This window comes from Lates calcarifer, linkage group LG15, assembly GCF_001640805.2.
Source record: "Lates calcarifer isolate ASB-BC8 linkage group LG15, TLL_Latcal_v3, whole genome shotgun sequence".
NCBI lineage: Eukaryota > Metazoa > Chordata > Actinopteri > Centropomidae > Lates > Lates calcarifer.
Genome location: NC_066847.1, coordinates 6,223,496 through 6,246,734, shown reverse-complemented (window position 1 = coordinate 6,246,734; position 23,239 = coordinate 6,223,496). Strand labels below are relative to the sequence as shown.

The 23,239-nt window shown below is 37.9% G+C and overlaps 3 protein-coding genes across 3 annotated transcripts in view; all 3 read right to left on the bottom strand.

The window, feature by feature from the left end:
* Positions 1-22,198, bottom strand: part of LOC108899410 (uncharacterized) — a 29,127-nt gene extending 6,929 nt beyond the window's left edge. Inside the window, exons 1-11 of the mRNA XM_051076392.1 lie at positions 22,047-22,198; positions 21,515-21,629; positions 5,571-5,984; positions 5,057-5,350; positions 4,563-4,862; positions 3,720-3,977; positions 3,334-3,624; positions 3,082-3,193; positions 2,917-2,986; positions 1,589-1,974; positions 1,416-1,468 (exon numbers count right to left, since the gene is read on the bottom strand). Coding sequence (XP_050932349.1) covers positions 1,416-1,468; positions 1,589-1,974; positions 2,917-2,986; positions 3,082-3,193; positions 3,334-3,624; positions 3,720-3,977; positions 4,563-4,862; positions 5,057-5,350; positions 5,571-5,984; positions 21,515-21,575 — 2,239 coding nt within the window. The 5' untranslated portion in view covers positions 21,576-21,629; positions 22,047-22,198. The remainder of the gene's footprint in view (positions 1-1,415; positions 1,469-1,588; positions 1,975-2,916; positions 2,987-3,081; positions 3,194-3,333; positions 3,625-3,719; positions 3,978-4,562; positions 4,863-5,056; positions 5,351-5,570; positions 5,985-21,514; positions 21,630-22,046) is intronic.
* LOC108899415 (sialic acid-binding Ig-like lectin 14) lies at positions 10,398-15,809 on the bottom strand. Its single transcript, XM_018699831.2, has 8 exons — positions 14,613-15,809; positions 14,102-14,192; positions 13,268-13,681; positions 12,308-12,628; positions 11,834-12,109; positions 11,280-11,588; positions 11,053-11,146; positions 10,398-10,945 (listed from the first exon to the last, which is right to left on the bottom strand). Exons 2-8 carry the CDS (start codon positions 14,160-14,162, stop codon positions 10,837-10,839), a joined length of 1,584 nt encoding a protein of 527 aa, XP_018555347.1. The 5' UTR covers positions 14,163-14,192; positions 14,613-15,809; the 3' UTR covers positions 10,398-10,836.
* mag (myelin associated glycoprotein) overlaps positions 10,398-23,239 on the bottom strand; it is a 54,275-nt gene continuing 41,433 nt past the window's right edge. Inside the window, exon 18 of the mRNA XM_018699823.2 lies at positions 10,398-10,617. The gene's annotated coding sequence lies outside the window, so the exon portion shown is untranslated. The remainder of the gene's footprint in view (positions 10,618-23,239) is intronic.

The following is a 23,239-nucleotide window of genomic DNA, read 5'->3' as shown; positions in this document are numbered from 1 at the left end:
AGCTCGAGGGTTAAGCCCCCCCAAAAAACAAAAACTAAGACAGTCAGCCTGGCTCCTGAAACACATTTGTTAAAAAAGGGAAGTAATCTTTGACTTATTGAAGAGCATTAACATTAATAGAGCTACAGAGGCAAATGGGGGCAAATGTTTTAACAGCCTGCAAGACAAACGCCATCAAATTAAAAGATGGAAAATAAAACTGAAAGACATAGTTATGATCTGTACTGCAGAATTTAAAAATTATTAATTAAAAATAAATATAAATAAATCCCTGAAAACTACTACAACTGTAATGCCACTTTAGTCTTTTTAGTATGAAATTTGCTCTTTATGTTACTATACCCTTACTGCAAATCAGCAGAGAAGAATTTCCTACTACAGAAACAGCAGTTTTGGATATATGTTGGAAGGCACCCACTTGATTTATATATAAGTCTCATATTAACATTAGTTGATCTTTGAATCCTTCTTTGCACAGAAGGTCTGTAAATTACATCCCTTACATTGGCACTGCAATTAGAAGGGATCTAACTCTTTTAATATACATTTGGCCATGCAAGTATTATACTGAGAAAAAATATGTCTTCAAAATATGAAAATATGTCAATCTATTCCTTGAGTTTCTTTGCAGAAAACGGATGAACAAGTCGGCTCTGTGAGGCAGTGCTTTGAGCCAAATGCTGACGTTAACAATGTACAATGTTTATTATATTTACTAGCTTAGTTTAGCATATTAGCCTGCAAATGTTTGTTAATGACCACTAAATACAAAGCACAGATGATGGCACTATAATAAAAGTTATCATCAAAGTTATTACAGTTTATCCCTTCCATCTTTTTAAGGCATTTCATTCAATAGTTGAGATATTTTAGTCTGAACCAAGGTGGTGGACTGACCCCTTTTCCACCAAATTAACTCTGGTTCTTAAACTGGTTCTGTTCAGGATTCTTGGAACCATGGTCATCGAGCAAACCTGCTCTGTTTCCACCAGTTTTGAGCAAAACCAAAAATGCATCAGTAGGTAAATACCTTGCACAACGCACCAATGCACACTCTTTTTTCCCCATAGATTCTCACATCTCTTGTGTTGCCTTTGCAGTTCATACTTGAAAACCTGTTTATGTTTTTGGTTTTCAGCAGGAAATCAACTTTTTGAGTTTCGAACCAATTTATTTTTGGTTGAATTATTCAAAACTGGTCAAATTTAGGTTAGCAAGCTGGAGTGGAATCTGTTCCATGTTGGTGGAAGAAGGATATGACTCACATTTATATCCAACATCTGATAACCAGTTGGACCAATCGAAAGGGCACAACATACTAAAGCATAATTCTGCCTGGCTTTCAGGCCACCTTTAGTTAAAGGAATGTATATGCAAATCCCCTAACATGCAGGAATGTGAAGTGACTCTGTCACAGTTTATTTCAGGCTGAAATTTGTGTTTGAAGATCACAGCGCTGTGGTAGAAACTGTTCGCAGGAATGTCATTCATTCACCAGGATAACAATCCATCATATTAATCCATTACATCTGGTCAGAGCACAGAAACTGTAAACTCAAGCAATTCCAAATTACAGCACAGTCCTTACATCTCACCCATTATGTCCTTTACATTGGAGTACACTGCCATGTCCTCCCCTTCCTCCTCTTCTGGGCCACCATGGTTTGTCTCCTCATTCTCCTCTATCATGGCCTCCTCCTCTTTGCCTTCCAACATTTCGCCTTCCTCTTGACCATCGTCTTCTCTTTCCTCTATTACTGCTTTTTTGATTTCAGCGTACTCCGTCTCTGTGGATTCATGCTTCCTTGCTGCCTCCATGGGACTCCTTCTTTTCAAAAGTGAGAAATCAATGTTGGCGTACTCCACGTCTTTTGACTCACTGTTGAGTTCAGGGGCTGTTTTCTTCTCTGCCACATATTCAGCCTGCTGTGGACCATGGGTCTGATCATCTTCTACTGCTTGACCATCATATATCTGTCAGGCATAACATAAATGATATGACTCATTCAGCAGCTGCTTCAAGCACAAAACTGTGTACACTATGCAAGAAGTCTCTCTGTCTGAGATACTGGCATTACTGTCAACCATTTCTCAAGTCATAACTATGTTCTGTTTTTTCAGGCTGCAACTGGAGTCCTTTCTTTTATGTATGATGTCAGCTTGAAGCAAGGCTTTATCGGTCTGTACTTACAAGTGCATTGCAAAGAAGCAGAAAGGGACCATTAAAGAGGAGGAGAAGGTGTTGACTGTGATAGAATATACAGTATCTCAAGTTTGTCTGCAAGGTCAGTGCTCTGCAAGCTGAAGCACAAAATGAATGAAGCGTAGGTTTATAGATACAGGCAGAGCACTGAAATTCCGCTTGCATGAGTTGATTGTCATGAGCTGCTTCTTTCAGGCTTCACCGTCAGTGGCTCATTCATCAACTGCTTGGCTACGAGCTGACGAATAACGTCCAGTCACATTAATGCAGGTGTACAAAGCAGCCTTGTTGCCATTACTCCACAGATGTTGCAGCTCCCTCCACCACACCAAATTTCTCCTTATGTGCATGTTATTGTTGTTATTGTTTATTTTACTAAGATTAAATTTCAACGTATGTGTTTGTTGTTTGTTGGTGGTTGGACTCTTTTAGAGCTCACTCAAAGAGCAGAGCCTTATCTGCAAAATGAATTGTATTACCACTGGCTAGCTATGGTCAGTTCCTGGAATAAAGTGCTTCTGACTGAAATGGTAAATGAAAGCCACATTCACAGATCTAAAATACCACAAACTTCTCCAAAATGGTCAGCAGTATTGCAATGCACACATCATTTGCAGAAAAGGGACGAAAGTATGCAAGACATTCTGGTTGTTCAAAAAGGAAAGACGTGCATATACGCATAGACATGGTATTAGATGAATGAAGACAAATACCAGTGGATCTTCTTGATTGGTCACCATCTCTAGAGTCCCATCCAGATTCACAGGGCTATTGTGTTTTATTCTGGGGGAAAAAAAAGAAAAGTATTTTAACAACAACAACAAATTTAAATTTACCTATAAATACTAACAAACTCTGAAAATGAATTAATAGTGTACCTGTGGCATTTTTTTGCCATAAAGAAAATGATTGTTGCAAGAAGAATACCAATAAAAAAGGCAATGATGGTTTCCACCCGTGAAACAATTCTAAATAATTTCTTGGATTGATCTGCAATAAGGAAAGGAAAAGAAAAATAAATGCGATAATATACATGCAAAAGCTTTCCCAATAGTTGTCTAAAAGAGGTGCTAAAATGTCATGAAGCAGTGGTCTAAAGTAGCAGAAGTGTGGCAGCTGAGAGCATGTACCATCTTCTTCAGTCTTGCCCTCGCTCATTCGAGTGGTGAGGTTTTCCTTAGCTTCCCCGCTTTCATTGCTGCTGATACACTCAACTGCAGTATTCCTGTGATCTTTTACAGTTAGGATGACGGTGCTGCTCACTGTGGTGTTTGACACAGTGGTAACTGCTGAGTGCACATTGTAGTTTTCCAACAGTGGCCATTTGATGGTGGGTAAGGGAAACCCCTCACTCATACATACACAGGTCATGACCTCTGACTGAGCCTCACATCCAGAGCTGTTTAAGATCTTTGAAAACCCTATAAACACACAAGCAGGGTCACAACATCACAACGAAATGCTGATGGTGTAAAATGTGAACATGAGCTTCCTTTTCAAAAAGATTAGTACTTACAAGTGACAGTTACTTGAGGATATAGAGTCACATTCTTGTCCAGGTATTCTGCTGTACAGATGTACTGACCAGAATGTTCTGCTGACACATCAGGGATGACAAGTGTGGCTGACCCAAAGTCGCTCTGCAGGTTTGTGTTGGAGCCAAATTTAGTCCAGGTGATATGAGATAGAGGGAAACTTTGAACGCTGCAGGTCAGATTCAGGACATCTCCCTTCTTAACAGTTGTATCCCCAGTGATCACAGGATTCCTCACAACTGCGAACCAAACCATAAACCAAAAAATTTAACTGAGGATCAAGAAGCTGAAAACAGATATACAAACTTTAAATTAAATAAATATATTTGAAAAAATACTTTTAAGAGTTCAGATAAAATACAAAAAGGCAGCCATAGAGTGAGGGGGTTACATAAAACTGTATAAATGTATGTGCAGCAGTATGATTTAATTCATTATGTGTAAGTTTTTGTGGTTGCATATACTGTATGCAGTCTGTATGTTGCTGTACTTATGCAGACTATTACAGTGTATTCTTTAGACCTAGCACTGGAGGGCGCTAAAGTCAAATAAATGTCTAAAAGCCACGGAGAGGCTCTAACCAGCAACACAAGCTTTGATTATTCTAAACATGTGACTCCTGTGAGGATATCATAAGCCTCTATTGGTCCAAAAACCTAATTTACAATAGAAACTAGAACAAATACAGTAAATGCCAGTACAGTTAAAGTCTAGCAGTTCATAAAAATACAAAAAATAAAACTCAGCTTTAGTTATCCAATAAGAAGAAACTACAGCAGAATTACTGTACTGTATGAAAACGCAATGACCAACAACGTACTTACATATCACTGTTACATTAACATTCTCCTTCATGGTCTTGTTCAGATGTTTGACTGTGCAGGTGTACTGTCCAGAATCTTCTGCTGTCATGTTAGTGATGGAGAGAGTGGCCATGCTGTTCTGCAGGTCAGTTAATGTGTTGTTCTGTAGATTAATTTCTGTTCCATTTTGAATGTTTCGATCAGAACATTTAGTCCACATGATAAGTAAAGGAGATGGAAAATCTTCTACAGTGCAGCTCAGATTCAGAGTCTCACCCTCCTTCACACTTAAATTCCCAGCGATTCTAAGTTCCTTCACATCTACGAAACAAAAAGACATGTTGGATGATCATTTAGCATAACGGCCAATCCCCCACTTTCCTGTAAGAACACAGCTGATGTTGTAAAATTCAGTGCAGTTCAGAAAACCTTCAGAAGTGACATGAAAATAAATCGCTTAGCAAACAGATAGTATAAAGTGAATGTGAGAATGAAGTACAGTATGAGCTACTCACAGGTCACATTCAGAGTCACGGTCTCCTTTGTAATCACGGCCCATTTAAAACGGACCTTACAGGTGAGATTGGTGCCGTGGTGTTCAGCTGAAGGATTAAAGGTCAAAGTTGAGGTTCGTCCCTGATTGGTTGTGATGTTTCCTGTGATGGGGGAGTTCTTCTCTCCTGCTCCTCTCCACATCCAGGTGATTTTAGGATCAGATCCAGAGCAGAGACCAGGAGCAGTGCAGGTCAGTGTGGTCTGCTGTCCCTCTGTCAGAGGAGGAACCATCACTGTGGGCTTCTGACTCAGACCTGATGGGAGATCAGTCCGTGAATGAAATCACATACATTTGGGCTAAAATAATCAGATACTTTGTTAAACATTTAAGTGTGGCAGCCAGTAGGAGCTGCTGCAGTTCCTGCTGATTACCCACAGATGTCAGCAAATGTCAAACATTACTTAATGTCCCATTAAGACAGTAAATACACCGTAAGTCAGTGCAGTTCAGATATTTGTTGTTGCTCTCCATACCTTTGACGGACACAGTTGCTCTTGTAGAGTATGTAACTCTGTCTGCACTCCCATACCAGTCCCCATTAACTCTGAGTTGATATGATCCAGAGTCTGACTCCTTCAGGTCATTGATGATGATGCTGCAGTTCTTCTGACTCACATCAGGCTCCAGCAGAGACACTCGTCCTCTAAACTCTGAAGGTTGAATCCTTATGTTCTTATCTGAGTGGAATATCATGTCTGAATCATCACATTGTTGTTTAGTTGGTTCACATTTGAACCAAACCATATTTTGAGGTTTAAATCCATAAGCAGTAGTGAAAGAGCACGGTATCACAACACAGAGTCCAGCCTCGGCTGTTATTTCTCCTTCAGGCAGAGTGAAACAGTAATAATAACTTTGACAGGATCTTCTTCCCCACTCTGATGCACCTGTTAACACAAACAGTAAGAGAAACACAGGGACAGCAGAGATTTAAATTGTAACAAAACACCATGACATACTTGTAATCAGGAAGCTTCTCAGGAAGACATTTATAACGGATACTTATCATGGTGAGCTATTGCTAACTATTTTGTTCATATCTTTAATTTTGGTATTAAAACAAGATTACAATAAAAAGGGTGAATACCTGTATAGGCACTGCTGCTTCTCCCAGAGAAAAGCAGAGTCGCGCAGATGAGAACAAACATTCTGATCTGATGTTTCAGACAGCCACTCTCTTCCTCCACAGGACAAACTTTACACTAAAAAAATGCAGTAAACATGCAGAAACTGAACCAAAGTAAACCTCACAGTCAACATCAGCATATTAAAACAGGATGTTGCATGTTAACTGATTCCTTAATTGCAAGAGTAACACACTTTACCCAGGGGTGTAAAGCACTTTGTGATATTTGCTCTTCAAAGTTCCTGTATGAATAAATTTAACTACAATAATCTTTACAACAGCAGCTCTGAAACAGTAAATATCTATAATCCCTGCCATGTTCAAGCTTTGAGTCATCTGCACTTATTACAGTTGATGCAGTAAATGATTGACCACACTCCAGCACAGTCCACTCTTACTTTACCAGAAAGCCAGGAAAGTGGAAAAGTGTTGTTCACATAACATAATCCTTCAAAGTAAAAAAAAAAAAAATATGCTAAGTATTATTTAAAACTTGTATTTTACCTCTTTCTGTCTTGTTCTCTCTGCAGTGATCTCTGCTGAGTGTCTCTACTCTGAACTGACTCTTTCTTTCCTCACTTTTCTGTTTCTTCCCTGTTTGTGCAACAGCACGGTTTCAGGAAGTTTCCCCGCTCATTGCTTAGCAACATTTCTCCTTTTACTGAGACTGACTGGCCTTTATACAGTTAGATAATGTGCCATAATATCACAATATGTATATTGTTTCTATTTACAAATTTGCACCTTCATCATTGAGTAATGAAATAAAAGAAAACCATTTTGTTTACCGTAATTTCCGGACTATAAGCCACTACTTTTTTCACACGCTTTGAACCTTGCGGCTTAAACAATGATGCGGCTAATTTATAGATTTTTACAGGCTGACGAACTTCATGCCGCCAAAACATTTAGCCTCGTCACATCAGACCAATGAAATTACCGAACAGGTCACAGTGGACCGATGAAACTGTTCGAATTAGATCAAACGCACTCACACTAAATTCTTCAGATGAGTCATTTTGCGCTTAATGCACACACCCTCATCATGGAAAACACACGAATAAATGCATATGATGCAGCTTTTAAGTTAAAGGCAATCGATTTGGCTGTCAATAAAGGAAATAGAGCTGCACGTAAGCTTGGCATCAATTAATCGATGGTGAGACGCTGGAGACGGCAGCGTGAATGTGTAAATATCTCTAGACACTTGCGGCTTATAGACAAGTACGGCCTATATTATGTACAATTTTTGTGTTCTTTTTAAATTTAGTGGGTGCGGCTTATATTCAGGTGCGCTCAATAGTCCGGAAATTACGGTACTTGGCTCCATGGCTGTGAAGTAATGTGAAACTTTCCAAAAAGGGAAGTCTTGTAAATCTGTGATATTTATTATTATTATTATTATTATTATTATTATTATTATTATTATTATTATTTAATCTTGCTATCTTGAGAAACCAACAAACCGGTACATGAACTGGGAACTTTTCCTCATGTGGTTTCTTACATGACTGTTTGTTTTTGAAGTTTTAATAATGAATGACTATATGTTAAATGCAGTATAGCTTATTTTTAAACCTCTTCAACAATGCACAACACACACTGTGCACTGCAGGAAATGATCTGTGCTACTAAAAATCTGCACAGTTCAGCATCACATGAATACTAATATCAGATTTCTGTATACTGGAGCTCACAAATGATCAGAAATCATACATGACCAAAGATGTGGCTTGACAACTGTTTGGTGGCAGGAAGTAACTGAGCACATTTACTCAGGTATTAAAATACAGTTTTGAGGTATAGCTTGAATATTTCAATACTATCTTCTTTACTGCATTTCAGTTTTTCTTTTAAGTGAGTATTTTGCCTGTTTTGTTACCACTTTTCGTCCAGTAAATGATCGGAATACTTCTCTACTTCTCTCTGCAGCATCAACACATATTTATGTTTTTCTACAGTCAAGACTGCACAATTTAACATCAGGAAAGCCACAGAGCATAGAGACAGGGTGGAGGTGCTCCGTCTCACCTACCAGGATATGAGGACGACCTGTTCTTCATGTTGGCAAAGTGACCAACAAACGTTTGGTTTTATATCCCACTGGACGTGAAGTCCTCCAACGCAGAGGCTCCATAATGTTTTGGCCAAGATATCCCAGTGTCCGACTCGCTCCTGTCAACATCTCTGACCTGTGTTTACACACAAGTTAGCTTCGAAGGCTATCTCTGCTCGTTAACCAAAAGCACTAATCTTACAAACGCACGGAACTTATATTATTAGCAATATAGTAAATATGACAATTTTACGGTTTCAAACTTTCAAACTTTTGATAAAAAGCCACAGCGGCTTCCTTCTACAGACTCCAGACCAGCCAGAGCTACGAATGACTAATCAACAGGTAACATTTTCACCTGCTGCTACCTTCAGAAGACTGATCACGTGATAGTCCAATCAAAGCCTAAGGCCCGCCCAGTCGTACTGTACAAAAGTTTTTGACGCTGACGTAAAAGGACGATGCTGTTAAAAATTAATCCCACAAATAGTTTTTATTCATGAATTAGCTTACACAGTGCAGAAAGCAGAAAGAATCCAAAGCAAGTCAAAATTTGATTTGATTTTAACAGCAACAGTTCTCCTCAGTGCGTAGTTGACATCATCTCCATAAATAAGGTTAATTTAATGTAGGCAGAGGAAAATAGTATACTGTACAACTAGTATACTCTACAACTATAAATCAGTAAACAAAACATTTAAATCAGTCTAGATCCTATCAATTACATAACAATTATGCTTTTATTGAGAGATGGCTTGTACATGGCCAAATGCAGCTGATTAAACTGAACCAGAGGGTGATGCTGTAAGATACTACTTTACTATTTTTGTGATGGCCAAAATACAACAGCATCTATCTATATATTTCCTCTACCCCACCTCCGATCATCTCAAAGTTCCCCAGTCCATATTACACTGTTGATTATGTTAAAATTTACAGTTTACTAAATATTGACACAATAAGTTTTACCTCTTTCTGTCTCTTCTCTCCTTAGTGATCTCTACTGATTCTTCCTTTTTTTTTTTACTTCTTTTATTTTGATATGCAATTCAGATAGGGGAAGTATCTGTATCAGTTTGGCCATCTTGAGAAAAAACAAGAGTAAATGCACGACACAGCAGTTTCTTGGAGCCTAATTTGTTTAAAAGAGGTGATGACAGGAGGTTGTGATACAAAATATGATGACTACAAACTTTGAAAAGCTCAGCAAGGTCTTCACTTCCTCTGTCACCTTAGGAGGTTTTGTGTGTCTTCAGATTGATAACTTTTTTTTACTGATTCACTATAGAAAGTATAAATACAGCAGGCGTTCTAGTATAGTTTAGTAATATGTCTCAAAACAAGGTTGTTACCAGTTGTTCAAGATTATAGGCAGCAGCTACTGTTGCATTTTGTTCTATGTATGTGTTTATTATCTCTGTTTTATTGTATTTCATTGATTGCACTGTATCTATGTGTCTACAATGACTCTGTATGTGTTTACCAAATTTCATTGAAGGTACTACATTGACAATAAAGCTTCCTTATGTCCTTATGTGTGTGTGTATACAGTACATATATACCAGAGCATACATTTTTCACTGCACTGGAAACTTCTGCTTCTAATCCATATCACAGTTACAGAAAAACTTGATTTAACTTGATGCAGCCTCCTAGAAAGATGCAAACCTGTATTTTTAGTGTTTATTATGATTTACATTCTACAATATTTGCAGATACTGCTCTGAGCAAAGTCTCTTAAACATCACCTTATACAGCATCAATCTATTCTCAGCGTCTCTGCATAACTTCCTTTAAGTTACACAGCTTCCTTTAACTTTAAGCATAACTTAGGGGTGCCACTGTGTCAGTGTCATTCTGTCAAATTCTGTCACAATCAATCACTATACAGTCACTACAGAGAGGTCAAAGTGCAAAGAGTCACACAGTTTGACTGTGTTTGTTGTACACAAACACATACACGCACACACTCACACTCACTCACACACACAGAGTGATCAGCTAAGTAGGGAGACTGTGGTGGGCACAGTGAACCAGTGTGAGTACAATAACTTGAGTTGATGACAACTATGCTTGTTACTCTAAGTGCAACACAAAGTAAAAAGTACAAACCACCTATTCAGTGAGCATTGACTTTACTTTAAAATAAAACAGAACAATATTATTTCTGTAAATTGTCTATTAATTACCAAAGCATTTATCAGTAATACAGTTAAGATGGAAAAAATATGAAAATGTTATGTTGAATGTTAATTTAAAGGGTGGAGCTGAATGATAACAGACTGCACTTATATAGTGCTTTTCTAGTACTGACCATTTAAAGTGCTTTACAGTACACCTGACATTCACTCAGCACTTCCTCTATACATATGAAGTGCTCTAACACACACACACACATTGATGATACATCAGGGGTAATTTGGGGTTCAGTATCTTGCCCAATAATACTTCAGTAAACAGAGTGGAGGAGCCGGGGATCGAACCACTGGCCTTCTGGTTGGTGGGTGAACCGCTCTACCTCCTGAGCCACAGCCGCTCTTCTATAAAGACACATTTATCAGTTCAGAGGCTGCCCAATAACATCGTACTCTGGTGATGTTCCTGTTTTCTGCAGTGACATGTAAGTTCTGTCCTCTTCATTTGGCTTCACCTTCTTCCTTGAGTTCCTGTGGAGAGAGAGAGAGAAGAGTGGCTGGGTCATGATTTGTTGTATAAAAGTCTCCAGTGCATCAACACAGTCTTCAGAACATAAAATGAAGATGTAGCAACTCACCAAAGGAATACAAAGTAGATTATGAAGACGACATTCACAATGAGAGATATAACAGCAACGGTCAAGAAAGGAGCCACACTCAGTCCATGATGATCTGCCATAAGAAGTGACATGATGTAGATTGTATAACTGTTAAAACTGTGTTTCTTCTTGCTCTCATTGATAATAATAAACCCCCACAAAACTTTGGTGTTGAAAATGTCAGTTAAACAGCTGTGAACACTTACCTCCTTGTTCTACGTCACTCTCTGTTGTTTCATTTTTATCAATGCTGCTGACACACTCAACAACAGTGTTGCTGTGATCTTTCATCAGCATCATGGTGCTGTTGACTGTGTAGTTTGACACTGTGGTAATGACTGAGTACTCAGTGTAGTTCTTTAACAGCGGCCATTTTATGGTGGGTAAGGGAAACCCCTTACTGATACACACACAGGTCAGGACGTCTGACTGAAGCTCACATGCAGAGATCTTTGTAAAAAATGACACATCATCACCCATCCTCACAGTTGTTGTTCCAGTGGTCACAGGTTTCTCTGCATGTTTAAGACAAGATTTTCGACAAATTATTAAAACTTGTCTGGCAAAACAGTTCCTTATTGTTCTAATCATGTGGCTCCACTCTGATGTGAAAAACCACCTGTAGCCTTAAAATGTCTGAATAAGTTTAAAACATTTATAAAAGGATTATAAAAGGTTAGAGTCCAAAATATGTACACTGACCTTAGAATTGATAAGGCCCTCTCATAATAAAGATATCTGATAATGAACATGTACTCACCTGTTACATCAACTGTTATCGTCAGTGTGTTGTTCAGATGTTTTGCTGTACAGCTGTATTGTCCAAAATCGCCTGCTGACATATTATGGATAATGAGAGAGACTGATCCACTGTGTTTTTGTGCTTCAGTTTTATGTTTTTCAGGCAGATTTTTGTCGGAGCCAGATATAGTCCATGTGATATCAGATGCAGGGAAACTATCGACACTACAGGTTAGATTCAAAGCATCACCCATCTTCACAGCTGTATTTCCACTGATTTTCAATTCCTTCACATCTGTGAAAATATAAATCAGACAAAAAAACTCTAAGAAAAACAATTCACTTTGGATTCAGTTTAAAACTTCAGGACCAGACAAACTCTTTTCAAAATGAGGCCCAAAAGTTCTGAAACTTGAGGGACTGAGACTTGAGGACATCAACACTGAGCTGGGAGAGTATTTAGTTAATAATGTGCACTATGTTCTGTACTCACAGCTCACATTCAGAGTCACTGTCTGCTCTGTGGTCATATCTCCTGTGAAGTTGACCTTACACGTGACCTCTGTGCCGTGGTGTTCAGCTGAAGGGTTAAAGGACAGAGTTGAACTGCATCTCTGTGTGACAGCAGTTAAATTCTCAGTCTTGGAAGCAGTGATGTTTCCTGTGATGGGAGAGTTCTTCTCTCCTGCTCCTCTCCACATCCAGGTGATTTTAGGATCAGATCCAGAGCAGAGACCAGGAGCAGTGCAGGTCAGTGTGGTCTTCTGTCCCTCTGTCAGAGGAGGAACCATCACTGTGGGCTTCTGACTCAGAACTGATGGGAGATCAAATATGAAAAGAGCATTAAGAAGGAGTTAGTCAATGAGTGGAATCAGTCTGGAGACATTATTGGCTTCAAATTAGACAAAAATGATCATCTACTTCATTATGAACATTTAACAGCCAATAACTCTGAAGTATGGCAGGAATACTCTGTCACTGCTGCTTCACTAAAAGGCCAAACATTACATTTTGCTTTATTAAGGGATTAGTTCACCCAAATCACACAAAACACATTCTGTCACAGTTTTCACTGAGACTATTTTTTTGGTAGTACATACTGTGGTTCCAATATAAAAACACCTTGTTAAGACCTATTGCTGTTGTGTTTTGGCCATCACAAAAATAATATGAAAATATAAATAAAGTAACAACAACAATAAATATATTCATGTCCATTGTGTTGCCGTGGTAGCAGAAACCTCATAGTTTGACGTCTCAGAATTTCAGGACATAAAAACAAAACTGTCTGTGTGACTCAGCTGTGGGTGAGAATGAAAAGATGCTTCATTGTAATATGGATGGACCAACTCTTTGATAATCTATAAAGTCAGACATGTTGGTGCACATTATACTGTAATTTTAATAAAAACACCATCACTATATATAAGATATTTGCTGTGTCTGTGTATACCTGTAACAGTAACATTTGCTTTAGACTCAAATGTGAAGCCATCCTCCTTCCCTTTATAAGTACCACCAACTCTGAGTTGATATGATCCAGAGTCTGATGTCTTCAGGTCATTGATGATAATGCTGCAGTTGTTGTGACTCAGGTCAGGCTCCAACAGAGACACTCGTCCTCTAAAGTCAAGCTCAACATTTTCGCTGTTACTGGAGTTAAATATTGGTGTGTCAGATTTATCACATTTTCGTTCAGGTGGATCACATTTGAACAAAATTACACTTTCAACTTTAAAATCAGCAGCAGTAGTGAAAGAACACTGTAAAACAACACAGAGTCCAGTCTCTGCTGATATTTCTCCTTCAGTCAAAGTGACACAGAAATTATTCTGTATGCAGTGTTGTTTTCCTCCAGGAAAGGAAGCTGTGAATGAAGAGAGGGAAAAAGAGACAAGTTTTAAAGTGACAAATAAAATGTTTAGATTTTGATGAGACATGAAGAGATCACTGATGAAGAAAGATTACTTTACTAAAAGCTATCTACACATTTAACCTGTTGTCAGCTGCATTAAACCATTATGTCTGTTCGCTGATGTGTGAGATTGATGTTAAACATTGTCTCAGTCAATTATGTTATCAGAATCCTCTTTGATTATAGATGCAATGATATTATTCCCACATTGAATATTCAATTAAAGTTTTTTTCATATATTGGTGAGTGAATTCTTCATTAATGTGGAGCTTGAATGGACATTAGTTTTGTAAAACTCATATTTTAACATTAAAAGTGTTTCCAGCAGCTTCAGAGTGTAAATATTTGAATCATTAAAGTCACATTCTCTACCTGTGCCATTTTTGTTGCCTCTCACAAAGAAGAACAGAGTCGCCCAGATGAGAATAAACATCCTGATTCACTTCAGTCAGTCAGTCTCTCCCTTCACAGGACAAACTCTTCAGTTTAGTAGTACACTAACATTACATGAAAAATACAACAAGAAGCTCAGGTGAAACTGGACCAGAAACACCTCTACAGCTGACTGCACAGATTTAAATACAGGATGTGGCACGTTTAATGATTCTGGAGTTACATTAATACATTTCACTAACATTAGAGTTCTGAGTCATTATGCACTTTACACAGAGCTGCTAAACTTTACATATCTAAATCTATTAACAGCTAAAACACAGCTCTAAAATAAAAAAAAAAATATGATCCCCTCAATTGTAGACTTTCTGAATTGTTTGTGCAGAAATTCCAAAAATTAATTTTGTGACATCAAGGTGTGAATACCTCCAACAGTTTCAATTTAGTTCCATTTTAAACCTATCTTTAAAACAAGGTAAATGTGTGTTACCTCTCTGTCTCTTCTCTCGTCAGTGATCTCTGCTGAGTGTCTCTGCTCTGAACTGACTCTACCTCTTCCTCTTCCTCTTGTACTTCTTCCCTCTTTACGCTACAATAAGTTTCCAGGAAGTTTCTCTAAACACTGCTGGCCATCACTTCCTCTCTCCTTAGGCCACCACATTTACAGACATAAAATTACATTATATATTAGACATGTAGTTGAAAATGTGCAGCTTTAATACTCTTTAATGCAAAGTCTTTATTTCTTTAAGAATAGGAAGTATTAGATATGTGTTTCAAAAACTTCTGGTATCTTAAGAAACCAGTTACATCATGATCATTTTCAATAACTGTCAAAGATATCTTTGACATTATTAGTTTATTAATGTATAGAAAAATATAACTCCTGTCACTGATGAAGTTCATTTAATACCTGCATATTAAAAAATGATCTGGATTCACTTCTTAATTTTAACTGCATGCAGCCTCTCTGAAAGAATTTCTGCAACTGTAAGAGTATGTTTTTATATGGATAAATGGTTTATTGTGCAGAATCTTGTGCAAAGTTGTAATCACTCAAATGATTATTCATTTAAACATTGTCTAATATGGCATCACATTAACATCTCTAATAACTTCCTTTTCACACATTAAAGGTGCTAGATATAATTCTTACTATATATAACTTAACTTTTTTTTATCATCTGCAGTTTTAACAAACTGTCCTTATCAGCTCGAGGGTTAAGCCCCCCCAAAAAACAAAAACTAAGACAGTCAGCCTGGCTCCTGAAACACATTTGTTAAAAAAGGGAAGTAATCTTTGACTTATTGAAGAGCATTAACATTAATAGAGCTACAGAGGCAAATGGGGGCAAATGTTTTAACAGCCTGCAAGACAAACGCCATCAAATTAAAAGATGGAAAATAAAACTGAAAGACATAGTTATGATCTGTACTGCAGAATTTAAAAATTATTAATTAAAAATAAATATAAATACATTCCTGAAAACTACAACAACTGTAATGCCACTTTAGTCTTTTTAGTATGAAATTTGCTCTTTATGTTACTATACCCTTACTGCAAATCAGCAGAGAAGAATTTCCTACTACAGAAACAGCAGTTTTGGATATATGTTGGAAGGCACCCACTTGATTTATATATAAGTCTCATATTAACATTAGTTGATCTTTGAATCATTCTTTGCACAGAAAGAGGTCTGTAAATTACATCCCTTACATTGGCACTGAAATTAGAAGGGATCTAACTCTTTTAATATACATTTGGCCATGCAAGTATTATACTGAGAAAAAATATGTCTTCAAAATAAGAAAATATGTCAATCTATTCCTTGAGTTTCTTTGCAGAAAACGGATGAACAAGTCGGCTCTGTGAGGCAGTGCTTTGAGCCAAATGCTGACGTTAACAATGTACAATGTTTATTATATTTACTAGCTTAGTTTAGCATATTAGCCTGCAAATGTTTGTTAATGACCACTAAATACAAAGCACAGATGATGGCACTATAATAAAAGTTATCATCAAAGTTATTACAGTTTATCCCTTCCATCTTTTTAAGGCATTTCATTCAATAGTTGAGATATTTTAGTCTGAACCAAGGTGGTGGACTGACCCCTTTTCCACCAAATTAACTCTGGTTCTTAAACTGGTTCTGTTCAGGATTCTTGGAACCATGGTCATCGAGCAAACCTGCTCTGTTTCCACCAGTTTTGAGCAAAACCAAAAATGCATCAGTAGGTAAATACCTTGCACAACGCACCAATGCACACTCTTTTTTCCCCATAGATTCTCACATCTCTTGTGTTGCCTTTGCAGTTCATACTTGAAAACCTGTTTATGTTTTTGGTTTTCAGCAGGAAATCAACTTTTTGAGTTTCGAACCAATTTATTTTTGGTTGAATTATTCAAAACTGGTCAAATTTAGGTTAGCAAGCTGGAGTGGAATCTGTTCCATGTTGGTGGAAGAAGGATATGACTCACATTTATATCCAACATCTGATAACCAGTTGGACCAATCGAAAGGGCACAACATACTAAAGCATAATTCTGCCTGGCTTTCAGGCCACCTTTAGTTAAAGGAATGTATATGCAAATCCCCTAACATGCAGGAATGTGAAGTGACTCTGTCACAGTTTATTTCAGGCTGAAATTTGTGTTTGAAGATCACAGCGCTGTGGTAGAAACTGTTCGCAGGAATGTCATTCATTCACCAGGATAACAATCCATCATATTAATCCATTACATCTGGTCAGAGCACAGAAACTGTAAACTCAAGCAATTCCAAATTACAGCACAGTCCTTACATCTCACCCATTATGTCCTTTACATTGGAGTACACTGCCATGTCCTCCCCTTCCTCCTCTTCTGGGCCACCATGGTTTGTCTCCTCATTCTCCTCTATAATGGCCTCCTCCTCTTTGCCTTCCAACATTTCGCCTTCCTCTTGACCATCGTCTTCTCTTTCCTCTATTACTGCTTTTTTGATTTCAGCGTACTCCGTCTCTGTGGATTCATGCTTCCTTGCTGCCTCCATGGGACTCCTTCTTTTCAAAAGTGAGAAATCAATGTTGGCGTACTCCACGTCTTTTGACTCACTGTTGAGTTCAGGGGCTGTTTTCTTCTCTGCCACATATTCAGCCTGCTGTGGACCATGGGTCTGATCATCTTCTACTACTTGACCATCATATATCTGTCAGGCATAACATAAATGATATGACTCATTCAGCAGCTGCTTCAAGCACAAAACTGTGTACACTATGCAAGAAGTCTCTCTGTCTGAGATACTGGCATTACTGTCAACCATTTCTCAAGTCATAACTATGTTCTGTTTTTTCAGGCTGCAACTGGAGTCCTTTCTTTTATGTATGATGTCAGCTTGAAGCAAGGCTTTATCGGTCTGTACTTACAAGTGCATTGCAAAGAAGCAGAAAGGGACCATTAAAGAGGAGGAGAAGGTGTTGACTGTGATAGAATATACAGTATCTCAAGTTTGTCTGCAAGGTCAGTGCTCTGCAAGCTGAAGCACAAAATGAATGAAGCGTAGGTTTATAGATACAGGCAGAGCACTGAAATTACGCTTGCATGAGTTGATTGTCATGAGCTGCTTCTTTCAGGCTTCACCGTCAGTGGCTCATTCATCAACTGCTTGGCTACGAGCTGACGAATAACGTCCAGTCACATTAATGCAGGTGTACAAAGCAGCCTTGTTGCCATTACTCCACAGATGTTGCAGCTCCCTCCACCACACCAAATTTCTCCTTATGTGCATGTTATTATTGTTATTGTTTATTTTACTAAGATTAAATTTCAACGTATGTGTTTGTTGTTTGTTGGTGGTTGGACTCTTTTAGAGCTCACTCAAAGAGCAGAGCCTTATCTGCAAAATGAATTGTATTACCACTGGCTAGCTATGGTCAGTTCCTGGAATAAAGTGCTTCTGACTGAAATGGTAAACGAAAGCCACATTCACAGATCTAAAATACCACAAACTTCTCCAAAATGGTCAGCAGTATTGCAATGCACACATCATTTGCAGAAAAGGGACGAAAGTATGCAAGACATTCTGGTTGTTTAAAAAGGAAAGATGTGCATATATGCACAGACATGGTATTAGATGAATGAAGACAAATACCAGTGGATCTTCTTGATTGGTCACCATCTCTAGAGTCCCATCCAGATTCACAGGGCTATTGTGTTTTATTCTGGGGGAAAAAAAAGAAAAGTATTTTAACAACAACAAATTTAAATTTACCTATAAATACTAACAAACTCTGAAAATGAATTAATAGTGTACCTGTGGCATTTTTTTGCCATAAAGAAAATGATTGTTGCAAGAAGAATACCAATAAAAAAGGCAATGATGGTTTCCACCCGTGAAACAATTCTAAATAATTTCTTGGATTGATCTGCAATAAGGAAAGGAAAAGAAAAATAAATGCGATAATATACATGCAAAAGCTTTCCCAATAGTTGTCTAAAAGAGGTGCTAAAATGTCATGAAGCAGTGGTCTAAAGTAGCAGAAGTGTGGCAGCTGAGAGCATGTACCATCTTCTTCAGTCTTGCCCTCGCTCATTCGAGTGGTGAGGTTTTCCTTAGCTTCCCCGCTTTCATTGCTGCTGATACACTCAACTGCAGTATTCCTGTGATCTTTTACAGTTAGGATGACGGTGCTGCTCACTGTGGTGTTTGACACAGTGGTAACTGCTGAGTGCACATTGTAGTTTTCCAACAGTGGCCATTTGATGGTGGGTAAGGGAAACCCCTCACTCATACATACACAGGTCATGACCTCTGACTGAGCCTCACATCCAGAGCTGTTTAAGATCTTTGAAAACCCTATAAACACACAAGCAGGGTCACAACATCACAACGAAATGCTGATGGTGTAAAATGTGAACATGAGCTTCCTTTTCAAAAAGATTAGTACTTACAAGTGACAGTTACTTGAGGATATAGAGTCACATTCTTGTCCAGGTATTCTGCTGTACAGATGTACTGACCAGAATGTTCTGCTGACACATCAGGGATGACAAGTGTGGCTGACCCAAAGTCGCTCTGCAGGTTTGTGTTGGAGCCAAATTTAGTCCAGGTGATATGAGATAGAGGGAAACTTTGAACGCTGCAGGTCAGATTCAGGACATCTCCCTTCTTAACAGTTGTATCCCCAGTGATCACAGGATTCCTCACAACTGCGAACCAAACCATAAACCAAAAAATTTAACTGAGGATCAAGAAGCTGAAAACAGATATACAAACTTTAAATTAAATAAATATATTTGAAAAAATACTTTTAAGAGTTCAGATAAAATACAAAAAGGCAGCCATAGAGTGAGGGGGTTACATAAAACTGTATAAATGTATGTGCAGCAGTATGATTTAAGTCATTATGTGTAAGTTTTTGTGGTTGCATATACTGTATGCAGTCTGTATGTTGCTGTACTTATGCAGACTATTACAGTGTATTCTTTAGACCTAGCACTGGAGGGCGCTAAAGTCAAATAAATGTCTAAAAGCCACGGAGAGGCTCTAACCAGCAACACAAGCTTTGATTATTCTAAACATGTGACTCCTGTGAGGATATCATAAGCCTCTATTGGTCCAAAAACCTAATTTACAATAGAAACTAGAACAAATACAGTAAATGCCAGTACAGTTAAAGTCTAGCAGTTCATAAAAATACAAAAAATAAAACTCAGCTTTAGTTATCCAATAAGAAGAAACTACAGCAGAATTACTGTACTGTATGAAAACGCAATGACCAACAACGTACTTACATATCACTGTTACATTAACATTCTCCTTCATGGTCTTGTTCAGATGTTTGACTGTGCAGGTGTACTGTCCAGAATCTTCTGCTGTCATGTTAGTGATGGAGAGAGTGGCCATGCTGTTCTGCAGGTCAGTTAATGTGTTGTTCTGTAGATTAATTTCTGTTCCATTTTGAATGTTTCGATCAGAACATTTAGTCCACATGATAAGTAAAGGAGATGGAAAATCTTCTACAGTGCAGCTCAGATTCAGAGTCTCACCCTCCTTCACACTTAAATTCCCAGCGATTCTAAGTTCCTTCACATCTACGAAACAAAAAGACATGTTGGATGATCATTTAGCATAATGGCCAATCCCCCACTTTCCTGTAAGAACACAGCTGATGTTGTAAAATTCAGTGCAGTTCAGAAAACCTTCAGAAGTGACATGAAAATAAATCGCTTAGCAAACAGATAGTATAAAGTGAATGTGAGAATGAAGTACAGTATGAGCTACTCACAGGTCACATTCAGAGTCACGGTCTCCTTTGTAATCACGGCCCATTTAAAACGGACCTTACAGGTGAGATTGGTGCCATGGTGTTCAGCTGAAGGATTAAAGGTCAAAGTTGAGGTTCGTCCCTGATTGGTTGTGATGTTTCCTGTGATGGGGGAGTTCTTCTCTCCTGCTCCTCTCCACATCCAGGTGATTTTAGGATCAGATCCAGAGCAGAGACCAGGAGCAGTGCAGGTCAGTGTGGTCTGCTGTCCCTCTGTCAGAGGAGGAACCATCACTGTGGGCTTCTGACTCAGACCTGATGGGAGATCAGTCCGTGAATGAATTCACATACATTTGGGCTAAAATAATCAGATACTTTGTTAAACATTTAAGTGTGGCAGCCAGTAGGAGCTGCTGCAGTTCCTGCTGATTACCCACAGATGTCAGCAAATGTCAAACATTACTTAATGTCCCATTAAGACAGTAAATACACCGTATGTCGGTGCAGTTCAGATATTTGTTGTTGCTCTTCATACCTTGAATGGACACAGTTGCTCTTGTAGAGTATGTAACTCTGTCTGCACTCCCATACCAGTCCCCATTAACTCTGAGTTGATATGATCCAGAGTCTGACTCCTTCAGGTCATTGATGATGATGCTGCAGTTCCTCTGACTCACATCAGGCTCCAGCAGAGACACTCGTCCTCTAAACTCAGGCTGAATCTTTATGTTCTTATCTGAGTGGAATATCATGTCTGAATCATCACATTGTTGTTTAGTTGGTTCACATTTGAACCAAACTATATTTTGGGGTTTAAATCCATAAGCAGTAGTGAAAGAGCACGGTATCACAACACAGAGTCCAGCCTCGGCTGTTATTTCTCCTTCAGGCAGAGTGATACAGTAATAATAACTTTGACAGGATCTTCTTCCCCACTCTGATGCACCTGTTAACACAAACAGTAAGAGAAACACAGGGACAGCAGAGATTTAAATTGTAACAAAACACCATGACATACTTGTAATCAGGAAGCTTCTCAGGAAGACATTTATAACAGATACTTATCATGGTGAGCTATTGCTAACTATTTTGTTCATATCTTTAATTTTGGTATTAAAACAAGATTACAATAAAAAGGGTGAATACCTGTATAGGCACTGCTGCTTCTCCCAGAGAAAAGCAGAGTCGCCCAGATGAGAACAAACATCCTGATCTGATGTTTCAGACAGCCACTCTCTTCCTCCACAGGACAAACTTTACACTAAAAAAATGCAGTAAACATGCAGAAACTGAACCAAAGTAAACCTCACAGTCAACATCAGCATCTTAAAACAGGATGTTGCATGTTAACTGATTCCTTAATTGCAAGAGTAACACACTTTACCCAGAGGTATAAAGCACTTTCCTGTACGTTCCTGTATGAATAAATTTAACTACAATAATCTTTACAACAGCATCTCTGAAACAGTAAATATCTATAATCCCTGCCATGTTCCAGCTTTGAGTCATCTGCACTTATTACAGTTGATGCAGTAAATGATTGACCACACTCCAGCACAGTCCACTCTTACTTTACCAGAAAGCCAGGAAAGTGGAAAAGTGTTGTTCACATAACATAATCCTTCAAAGTAAAAAAAAAAAAATATATGCTAAGTATTATTTAAAACTTGTATTTTACCTCTTTCTGTCTTGTTCTCTCTGCAGTGATCTCTGCTGAGTGTCTCTACTCTGAACTGACTCTTTCTTTCCTCACTTTTCTGTTTCTTCCCTGTTTGTGCAACAGCACGGTTTCAGGAAGTTTCCCCGCTCATTGCTTAGCAACATTTCTCCTTTTACTGAGACTGACTGGCCTTTATACAGTTAGATAATGTGCCATAATATCACAATATGTATATTGTTTCTATTTACAAATTTGCACCTTCATCATTGAGTAATGAAATAAAAGAAAACCATTTTGTTTACTTGTTTTTGTTAAGATTATCTACATGGCTGTGAAGTAATGTGAAACTTTCCAAAAAGGGAAGTCTTGTAAATCTGTGATTTTTTTTTTTTTTTTTTTTTTAATCTTGCTATCTTGAGAAACCAACAAACCAGTACATGAACTGGGAACTTTTCCTCATGTGGTTTCTTACATGACTGTTTGTTTTTGAAGTTTTAATAATGAATGAATATATGTCAAATGCAGTATAGCTTATTTTTAAACCTCTTCAACAATGCACAACACACACTGTGCACTGCAGGAAATGATCTGTGCTACTGGTAAAAATCAGCATGTTTCAAAATAGTTATGTATTAATAAGGTAACTTTATAATACCTAAATAAAACATATCTACTCTCACCATTTCCTCAATCTGAACTGCATGCGGCCTTTTAAGAAGCACTTCTGTGTACTGTATTTGTGTTTTACTTCTTGTGCAATACCAGTTGATGGTGTAGGCCAAAGTGGTACACTGTAGTGTTGATTCATTTAAACATTTAAACTTAGGTTCAAAACATTGAACCATGACAAAAATGTGCAGGATGCAAGAATGGGATTAAATTAAGTAGTAAAATGCTGATTTTCATTATTAGGACAAAGGGAAAATTGTTTAATTCAAGCAGTGAAGTGGTATGAGAAAAAATATGGAGCAAGATCTTTAACAATAGCACAAAATGTGGTAAGTATCCTACTGGTACTACTTTTTTAAATTTGAAGTACAATCAAAACATACACAAGTATTATCATACTGACAACTGCAGGGGTTAAAAAAATAAAAAAAAATAAAATATACAGTTACATACATCTATAGAATATACGGCTTGTTTGTGTATTGCACAGTTCAGCATCACATGAATACTAATATCAGATTTCTGTATACTGGAGCTCACAA